At 41.1% G+C, this 10,679-nt stretch overlaps 1 protein-coding gene across 1 annotated transcript in view; it reads left to right on the top strand.

Annotated features, from left to right (window-relative positions):
• The first annotated feature begins 417 nt into the window (after window positions 1–417).
• The window catches only part of LOC136425925 (uncharacterized), a 28,580-nt gene continuing 18,318 nt past the window's right edge, over window positions 418–10,679 (top strand). The window contains exons 1-18 of the mRNA XM_066414849.1: window positions 418–733; window positions 1,417–1,551; window positions 1,863–2,074; window positions 2,272–2,410; window positions 2,723–2,955; window positions 3,739–3,877; window positions 4,280–4,490; window positions 4,759–4,886; window positions 5,198–5,275; window positions 5,964–6,175; window positions 6,471–6,609; window positions 6,922–7,154; window positions 7,688–7,826; window positions 8,112–8,249; window positions 9,062–9,281; window positions 9,466–9,605; window positions 9,884–10,106; window positions 10,407–10,546. Coding sequence (XP_066270946.1) covers window positions 568–733; window positions 1,417–1,551; window positions 1,863–2,074; window positions 2,272–2,410; window positions 2,723–2,955; window positions 3,739–3,877; window positions 4,280–4,490; window positions 4,759–4,886; window positions 5,198–5,275; window positions 5,964–6,175; window positions 6,471–6,609; window positions 6,922–7,154; window positions 7,688–7,826; window positions 8,112–8,249; window positions 9,062–9,281; window positions 9,466–9,605; window positions 9,884–10,106; window positions 10,407–10,546 — 3,025 coding nt within the window. The 5' untranslated portion in view covers window positions 418–567. The remainder of the gene's footprint in view (window positions 734–1,416; window positions 1,552–1,862; window positions 2,075–2,271; window positions 2,411–2,722; window positions 2,956–3,738; window positions 3,878–4,279; window positions 4,491–4,758; window positions 4,887–5,197; window positions 5,276–5,963; window positions 6,176–6,470; window positions 6,610–6,921; window positions 7,155–7,687; window positions 7,827–8,111; window positions 8,250–9,061; window positions 9,282–9,465; window positions 9,606–9,883; window positions 10,107–10,406; window positions 10,547–10,679) is intronic.

The following is a 10,679-nucleotide window of genomic DNA, read 5'->3' as shown; positions in this document are numbered from 1 at the left end:
GTTGCAGCCACTGCAGTAGGCGCTACTACAATAGTGTGTTCTACGGTTTCAACGACAACTCCCGGCGCATCGACAGCATCAAACACCACATTGCAGTTAGCAACAGGTAAAACGTATCTCCTTTCTCCGCTACAATCTTTAACAGCAGGCACAACTTAAGATAACTACTACGACTGCGCAATAAGCAGTAAACAAGCAGCTTCGGCTGAAAGAACGACTGGTGAACAACTTTCTCTTGCTGAATTTCTATATAGCGCTTTGTACTGCTAATAGGTATAATTGATGAATTGTTGGGTATAAGTTTAGCCATAACAAAGTATTGGTCATGAGTATTAGAATCTAGCTTATCCATTGACACTTATTAGGACATTTCGAAAAAATAACGTGAGATTTACCAATCCTTCAACGCCCACAGCAACAACTAGTCAGTCGTCTAACACAACGGCATCAATCGCAGTAACTACGACTCAACAACTCAACACAACAGCCTCGACTGCAGCAACTACAACTCAACAACCTAACACAACAGACTCAACCGCCGCAACTACAACTCAACAACTTAACACAATGGTATCAACCGCAGCAACTACAACTCAACAACCTAACACAACGGTATCAACCGCAGCAACTACAACTCAACAACCTAACACAACGGTATCAACCGAAGCAACTACAACTCAACAACCTAACACAACCGCAGCAACTTCGACTCAGCGGCCAAGGATCACCTCTGGTAAGACAAAATCAAGTACAAATGCATATGTATATTAGTTACACAAATCTTTCGTATTGATTTATCTTCCAAACAAAGCTGATAGTATTTATCTATATATTTATAGCCAGTATAACCACCCGTGGGCGTAACACGTCAGCTTCGAATTCGCAGGCACGCGCCGAGGCAGCAGCTGATTACATCACACCTAACGTTTGTACATCATTGATAAGAAGAAGATGAAAACATGCTATGATGAGGATAAATCGTCTTTGATGTGCTCACCACCTATGAACTTTCTATTCTGTTTCACCCAAACAGGAATCACAGAAAACAAATTCGCATTGCTAAAAAGTACCCAGCTCTGCTTTGTCTTCAGTAACATAAACATAACTTAAAGAAGAAGAATAGTGTCTTAGTTTAGCATCGGACAGCTACATTTTATACTCTATACAGCAATATACTCAGAGGGAGCCTATAGAAAGGCTAGTGATTAGAATATAATAGATTACAATATATTGATGATTGCAGTTTACCTTGTCTATGAGCGTTCAGCAGAGCATGTTTGGTAACTTGGACAATAATCAAAGACTTGGACAGTAATCAAAGAACAATACCAGAAATGTTTAGTCGGTTACTCAAAGCTATTAAAGACTATGTATTATACATTCTTTGTTTGACATCTTTCTGTTCACATTTAACAGGGCAATGTACCGGATACCGATGCTTTATTAGCCAAGAGTGCATATCCTACGTCAAGTATTGTAACGAAGTTCCGGACTGTGCTGATGGTACCGACGAGCTCTCACAGCTTTGTAGGAGGAGTGATGAACCCCTCGGTAAGATAGTGTTTTATCCTTCTCATCTTATCTTAATACTTTCATAAAGATTTTATCATGTTGGATTCAATAAACACATTACATATGCTACACAGCATTCCATAGCCAACATAATATAATCAGACATATTGTTAACCTGGGAGGCACAATGATAGGCATATACTCTATTGTGAAAATGGCCGAGGTTCTAACCACACACACACACACACACACACACACACACACACACACACACACATGCACACACACACACACACACAGGCGCGCGCGCACACACCCCTAAATTCATGTTCTGTTTTATTTTTGTACAGGAGTCTGCCAATCTATCACTCCTTCAGCAGAGTTCATTTGTACCCATCTTCTGCCATATGAGAACACATCGCTACCGAACTACCTAAACCAAACCACACAGACAGCGTCTCTTCAAACTGCATTTGCCCTGAACCGAGCATCGGGATGTCACCCGTCATTTTCATTCCTCATGTGCACGACTTTGTTTCCAAAGTGTGAGGATGACCAACAAGTAAGTTATAAAACCTTTAACGTTTGTCAGTCGCACCTAGCATTCTCGTATGGTGGATGATGATATAGTCTCTTCCACATGATCTAGTTTCGTAACAGAGATTTTCACTGCAACATCACAAAAAGAAAGTCACATCTTCTTGACCCGCAAAGCTAAAGAAATTAGGTAGGTTAAATCTCCTTAATCCTATTGTTCAGACCCCACCATGCCGAGAACTGTGTGAAGAAGTTCAAGCAAGTTGTGAAGCTTCACTGCAAGCTATCGGTGAGGAGTGGCCGAGAAGCTGTGCAGATCTGCCGAGCAGAAATGACGAGGAATGTCTTGAGCCAACACCCGGTAAACTTAAAAGCTTTTTTGACATGTTGATAATGTACGAAGATCACCTTGAGATACGTTCTTTTAGGGAATATTTGAGATTGAGTGCGACTCCATCCACTCATAGTATTGTATTAAAAATGTTTTAAAAAATTCAATGTTTAATGATTAGATTCTATACAAAATCAAAACGTTATTCTTGTAAGACATCATTTAAAGATCAGCTGAACGTTTATTTGTTTTACACTTATATCATTATTTATGCAGCTAGGAAGTGCAGGAATTACAAGGCTTAACCATTGTATTGATGTTTGCCATATTACTTTTCCACAGGTGTATGTGAACCCTTTCCACAAGCCCTTCAGAGCACATGCGAACCCCTCACCGGGTACAACTCTACATCATTCCCGAACGCCTTTGGTCATCTGTCGTTCCAGGAGATGATAACCTCTCGAGAGTACTTCCTTTTCGGATCGGTCCTGGGCAACATTTCAACAAGCTGCTACCCAAACGTCTACACAGCCTTTTGCAGGATGTTTTTGCCTCAGTGTGAGAATGACATGCAGGTAAGAAAAAGGGCTCTTGCGAATCGATGATATTGTGTAGACGACCATTTTCTTGCATTTTATTTGCTTCACAGTGCATGTATCAATTCATTAAACCATTCACAACTTATCATGTAATGTAATAACCACATTAATATAGACACTTACAGTTTGTTGAAACCAGCCCAGGGGCGCACCCGGGGGAGCCACGACCTCAAGTTTCACACCATCCACGCTAGAACCGACACATATAAACACTCTTTCTTTCCCCGTACCATCCCTCAGTGGAACACCCTGCCTGGCACGGTTGCGACGGCTCCCACCGTTGAGTCGTTCCGTGCCAGGCTGGAGGCCTGCCCGCCTTAGCCCGGGACCTCAACTCCCCCCCTACTTTGCCCCTGAAGGGGCTATTTGGGGTATCATATGTAGATGTAGATGTAGATGTTATGTATCGTAAACATAGACATGAGAAAATGCAATAAGAAGAAGAATACACATGTAGGACAAAAGCCCAAACAAAGATGTCTAGTCCTAGTCATAGCCTCCGTTGCAGACTCCTTCCGGCTGTTTTCATTATCTAAGTTCCAGTTTTACTATCACATTTTTTTCCTTTTTATTGGCCGGGAAGGACCAGCAATTAGAAAAAAAGCCGGGAGGAGTCTGCATCGGAGGCTAGCACAGCCATAAGTATACTTAGGCATTGCTTAAAATTGCAGGCACATAGTTATGGTATTAGCACTAATATTAGTACTAACAATTTACTAACAATTTACATCATATTATGACTTTTATGCAACGTTGCAGATACAGGTGTGCAGAAGTGTCTGCGAGGAAATCAACGCAAGCTGCACGCCTGTGGGGTTGGGTCTACCATTTTCATGTGACGTATTTCCCGACCAAGAAAACGATCCAACCTGCTCTCTGGTAGGACAGCCGCCAGCAGGTACGTGGAACCATGTCTTCTTGGAAACCTGTTGCAACTGTTAAAACATACATGTCTTTGCAATTGGATAAAAAAAATCATCAACTGGCCATTAACATCATGTCTTAAATATGTAAACCTCGTAGACAGTCTTCAGTAGATCATAATCTGACAAAACCATTTCATAATTTCATCAAACAATGCTATCTTACTCTTAACCTAAATACCAGTATTAGGGTACATGTCATTCTGTTATTTGTATCAGAATTGAAATGCTTTCTTATTCTAGAATTTGTTAACTTAACTTTTTACTTAGCCTAGCCCCTGTTGATATCTATGCGAAAAGTAGATATTTTACATTTTACCGTAGTCCTAAAGATTCAGCCTTCCGTAGACTGATCTTCCTATCTGCCTTTACTTTAGGATGTGAGCCCATCCGATACAGCCGTTGCATGGGCCTTTCGTACTCCCAAACATCCTTCCCGAACATCTTCCAGTGGCCGACTCAAGAATTTGCTCTTCAAAATGCCCCGTTTGTGTTTCCAACTTTCGACCCAATCAGTGACTGTCATCCCGACTTGGATTTCTTCTTGTGTTCGCTTTTCTTTCCCCAGTGTACACCTGAAGGACAAATGTGAGTATCCTGGGAAGTTGGGAAATAGCTGTCATTGGTTGAACGGTGGAAAGCAAAACAGAGCTGTGTCATGGATTATCTGATTGAACTTCGAACTCGTCAAATCGCAAAGTTCGAATATTATACTTAAACTGATCGGTATCAAAGTATTGAACGTACGAATGATGATGATGACGTAGGAATAGCAATCCAGTAGTTGATTCTGGGTGTATTCAAAACATACCGTACTTCGGCCAAACGACATTGTACAAATTGTTCTATTATACAGTTCCCTGTGCCGATCCCTCTGCTATGAGATTAACGCTACATGTGGGGAACGAGCTCTGGTCGCAGGCATTCAATGGGATGCTTCGATTTGTCCACGTCTCCCTGACAACAACTGCACTTTACCAAATGGTGGGTTTAAGTGATGACTTCGTTCCGTCACTATGGGCATGTATATGACATTTTGTTTGTTCGTTTGGTATCTTTCAGTCAGATATTCATTCATATATCATTTATTTGCATATTTTACTGCGCAGTTTTTTGTCATGCTATCATGGTTGCCTATTGACTTTATACTTTGTACCAGATGGTTTGTTTTATTTGCAGATATGTTTCCCCTTGAAGATTGTTTTATGTAATGTTCCAAATATAGATAAAATAAAAGCATTGTGTTTAAACTCGAATATGATGTATACCATTTCTTGTACTCCCTTTACATGCAGCCTCAAGAACCACAACTTCTGCGGACACAACCACTATTGGTCCCGCAACACCGACACCTCCGTCTCGCACTACTGAAGGTGAAAATCGTTTCCCTGTAATATTGATATATTGAGAAGCCAAATTGCTTCCAATTATACCGTAATATACACAGAGGGAGTCTATAGATGGGCTACCGATAAGAACATAATTAATAACAAGATACAATGAGATTGATGCATTTTGCAAAGACAGAGTATACATGCACATCTTCGTTTTCCTTTAACAATACCAGAAATTTTGGGGCGGTTACTCAAAGCTAGTAAAGGCTATGTATTATACATTCTTTGGTTGACATCTTTCTGTTCACATTTAACAGGGCAATGTACCGGATACCGATGCTTTGTTAGCAGAGAATGTTTATCTTACACTGAGTATTGTAACGGAGTTCCGGACTGTGCTGATGGTACCGACGAGCTCTCACAGCTTTGTAGGAGGAGTGATGAACCCCTCGGTAAGATAGTGTTTTACCCTTCTCATCTTATCTTATAATTAATACTTTCATAAAGATGTTTTCATGTTGGATTCAATAAACACATCACATATACTGCACAGCATTCCATAGCCAACATAATATAATCAGAAATATTGTTAACCTGTGGGGCACTATGATAGGCATATACCCTATTGTGGAAATGGCTAAGGTTCTACCCCCCCCCACACACACACACGGGCGCGCGCACACACACACGTACATCTAGATTCATGTTCTGTTTTATTTTTGTACAGGAGTCTGCCAATCTATCACTCCTTCAGCAGAGTTCATTTGTACCCATCTTCTGCCATATGAGAACACATCGCTACCGAACTACCTGAACCAAACCACACAGACAGCGTCTCTTCAAGCTGCATTTGCCCTGAACCGAGCATCGGGATGTCACCCGTCATTTTCATTCCTCATGTGCACGACTTTGTTTCCAAAGTGTGAGGATGACCAACAAGTAAGTTATAAACCTTTAACATTTGTCAGGCGCACCTAGCATTCTCGCATGGTGGATGATGATATAGTCTCTTCCACATGATCTAGTTTCGTAACAGAGATTTTCACTGCAACATCACAAAAAGAAAGTCACATCTTCTTGACCCGCAAAGCTAAAGAAATTAGGTTCTCTTCCACATGATCTAGTTTCGTAACAGAGATTTTCACTGCAACATCACAAAAAGAAAGTCACATCTTCTTGACCCGCAAAGCTAAAGAAATTAGGTAGGTTAAATCTCCTTAATCCTATTGTTCAGACCCCACCATGCCGAGAACTGTGTGATGAAGTTCAAGCAAGTTGTGAAGCTCCTCTGCAAGCTATCGGTGAGGAGTGGCCGAGAAGCTGTACAGATCTGCCGAGCAGGAATGACGAGGAATGTCTTGAGCCAACACCCGGTAAACTTAAAAACTTAGTTGACATGTTGATAATGTACGAAGATCACCTTGAGATACGTTCTTTTAGGGAATATTTGAGATTGAGTGCGACTCCATCCACTTATAGTATTGTATTAGAAATGTTTTAAAAAATTCAATTTTTAATGATTAGATTCTAAACAAAATGAAAACGTTCTTCTTGCATCACATCATTTAAAGATCAGCTGAACGTTTATTTGTTTTACACTTATATCATTATCTATGCAGCTAGGAAGTACAGGAATTACAAGGCTTAACCATTGTATTGATGTTTGCCATATTACTTTTCCACAGGTGCATGTGAACCCTTTCCACAAGCCCTTCAGAGCACATGCGAACCCCTCACCGGGTACAACTCTACATCATTCCCGAACGCCTTTGGTCATCTGTCGTTCCAGGAGATGATAACCTCTCGAGAGTACTTCCTTTTCGGATCGGTCTTGGGCAACATTTCAACAAGCTGCTACCCAAACGTCTACACAGCCTTTTGCAGGATGTTTTTGCCTCAGTGTGAGAATGACATGCAGGTAAGAAAAAGGGCTCTTGCGAATCGATGATATTGTGTAGACGACCATTTTCTTGCATTTTAGTTGTTTCAGAGTGCATGTATCCATTCATTAAACCATTCACAACTTATCATGTAATGTAATGTATCGTAAACATGGACATGAGAAAATGCAATAAGAAGAAGAATACACATGTAGGACAAAAGCCCCAACAAAGATGTCTAGTCCTAGTCCTGGTTTAACCTATGCACCACAGTAGTGATGCACAGCCATAGCCTCCGTTGCAGACTCCTTCCGGCTGTTTTCATTTATTTATCTAAGTTCCAGTTTTACTATTACATTTTTTTTTCTTTTTATTGGCCGGGAAGGACCAGCAATTAGAAAAAAATGGTAATAGCATAAAAACAATAACTTGAAAAAGAAAACAGCCGGGAGGAGTCTGCATCGGAGGCTAGCACAGCTATAAGTATACTTAGGCATTGCTTAAAATTGCAGGCACATAGTTATGGTACTAGCAATTTGCATCATATTGTGACGTTTATGCAACGTTGCAGATACAGTTGTGCAGGCATGTCTGTGAGGAAATCAACGCAAGCTGCACGCCTGTGGGGCTGGGTCTACCATTTTCATGTGACGTATTTCCCGACCAGGACGACGATCCGAACTGCTCTCTGATCGCACAGCCGCCAACAGGTATACATAGAACCATGTCTTCGTGAATTCTGGTACATTTCTTTGGATGAAGTACAATATGTCTTGAATACGTATTTCGCGAAGGTCGTCTTCCATGATTTGAGAAACCACTTGACAAGTTAATCAAACAATTCTATCTTACTCTTATTTATGTCAGCACTTGACTTTTGCCTAGACGACAGCAGTTGTACTTCCGCTGTTGTCTGTGAACAAATTATTTGTATCACCGTAGTCCTGAAGCTTTAGACATCATTAGAGTGATATTATTATCTGTCTTTACTTTAGGATGTGAGCCCATCCGGTACAGCCGTTGCATGGGTCTGCCGTACTCCCAAACATCTTTCCCGAATATCTTCCAGTGGCCGACTCAAGACTTTGCTCTTCAGACTGCCCCGTCAGCGTTTGCAATGTTCGACCCAATCAGTGATTGTCATCCGGACTTCAATTTCTTCTTTTGTTCAGTTTTCTTTCCCCAGTGTACACCTGAAGGACAAATGTGAGTATCCTGGGAAGTTGGGAAATAGCTTTCATTGGTTGGACGGCGGAAAGCTAACAGATCTGTGTCATTGATAATCCATACTGATCTAACTCAAACAATCGAAAAGTGTTTAGTATTACAATATCGTACGCAGGAACAGCAATCCGGTAATTTTGTCTGGGTGTATTAAATGAAACATGAACTGCAAATGCTAACACATAGACTAGAGCTGATCAGTCGAAAATTTGGGTAAGGCCATTCTTTATGTTGGCAATTGCAGTTTAACTTTGATTAAGAAATGACTATTATTGTCATTTATCTAATAAACATTATGAATATCTACCGTATTTTGGAAAACCTAAAGTTTCTCATCGTCACAAGGTATCTGTCTGTTTCCCACTATCATGGTTATATAATTTCGTCTATTTTAATGAATTGGAAGCACAGTGTTATAAGAACGACATAACCTTAATGTTTTTAATTTACAGACTTCCATGTCGCTCATTTTGTTATGAGATAAATGATACATGTGGGGAACGAGCTCTGGCCCTCGGTCTGGACTGGCAGGACTCCATTTGTCCAACTCTACCTGAAGAGGATTGCCTTCTACCAGATGGTAGGTTGAATGTACATCCATATTAAACTGAAACGTCCATTAAGTTTGAATTTTACTTCACGTAATGATTTGATATACAAATTTGTAATACTATATCGCTCACAATGTTTGTGAATAAAACTGATGTGGCTCTTTCCACAGCACCCCCTGATTGCGTACCAATCCCGTACGACCGTTGCCAAAACCTGTCCTACTCCGAAACGTCCTTCCCGAATTGGCAAGGATGGCAGGGACCAGAGGACGCAATTGGCAATGCGACATCGATATTTGAAGCTCTGGACCAGATTTCTGACTGCCACAAGGACCTGGAGTTGTTCCTGTGCTCGTTGTACTTCCCATCTTGCACAGCGAATGGACTTAAGTAAGTCGTTTGTTCTGACGGGTCAGAAAGTCCTATTTGTACACAGTCAGGTATACATTACGAGTCTAGGCAGTATAACAGATCCTCGAAATGCCATTTTAACCATTCCGATAATTCTGTTTACCCCCTTATCGTCTGTTGCAATGACAAGCTGTTTACACACAAATATGTACCCCCTCCACAGATTCCCTTGTCGTTCTTTCTGTGACGAGATAAACAGCGCGTGCGCAGTGCACGCCCTTACCGCTGGTATCCCATGGAACATTGCCGGCTGTACCACTCTTCCTGCAAGCAGCTATGAAGAGGGGTGCATCGTTCCTGAAGGTATGACAGCTTTTTATTTTGCCAAAGTTTAGAGCTTTTGATGCCTATGGAGACAGTCATCCGTAAATATGATGATATTAGGCACACACAAAAAAGTAAATTTGTTATCTTGTAGTTAGAATTGGGAACATCAGTACAACATCCATCGACTGCCCAATGATGAATCAACAGAGTTTTCTCTATTATGAATATGAATATCAACGTCCATATAATCCATGTAATGATAGTTGTTATAACATTAGATCAGCTAACTTTCACTGATACTCCAACTTCCACAGGACTCTTGGATTGCGTACCAGTACCGTACGACCGTTGCCAAAACATGTCCTACTCTGCAACGTCCTTCCCGAATTGGCAAGGATGGCAGGGACCAGAGGACGCCATTGGAAATGCTACATCAATATTTGAAGCTCTGGATCAGATTTCTGACTGCCACAAGGACCTAGAGTTGTTCCTGTGCTCGTTGTACTTCCCATCTTGCACACTGGGGTCTGGAGTCAAGTAAGCTTTGTGTTCCGGTCTTACGGAGATACATTTGATATTGATATCGATAATATGCATTGCATATCTTTGCAAACGATGGAGTACTAGGTCTTACCATTGTGGCAGAATACAAGAATATGCCATTTTCAGCATTTGTCGTAATTCTTCTTAATAATTTTGCTTACAGCAATTCCGGGGATGGCCTTAATTAATATACCAGTGACCGATATCTAAAATCTAGGTTCAAAGGTTTATCCCATGTCCGCTTTGTTCATGTAATAAAAAGATAGTAACCCACCTTTCCATCCCTGTTCACAGGTTTCCTTGTCGTTCTTTCTGCGATGAGATAAATGACGCATGCGCAGTAGCCGCCCTTTCCGCCGGTATTCAGTGGGACACTTCCGGCTGTACCACGCTGCCGGCAAGCAGCTATGAAGAGGACTGCATCGCTCCTGAAGGTACCGAAACGTTTACATAATTATAGATTATTCTAATTTTAGAAACATCAGACCTATACCTTTGATACATGTATATAGCAGTTAAACCATCACCTCTCAACTACACTGCACACTTTCCTGAACTTTGCCACGG

This window comes from Branchiostoma lanceolatum, chromosome 19, assembly GCF_035083965.1.
Source record: "Branchiostoma lanceolatum isolate klBraLanc5 chromosome 19, klBraLanc5.hap2, whole genome shotgun sequence".
Lineage (NCBI taxonomy): Eukaryota > Metazoa > Chordata > Leptocardii > Amphioxiformes > Branchiostomatidae > Branchiostoma > Branchiostoma lanceolatum.
Note: the sequence above shows the minus strand (reverse complement) of the source record. Positions and strands in the feature narration are given on the sequence as shown.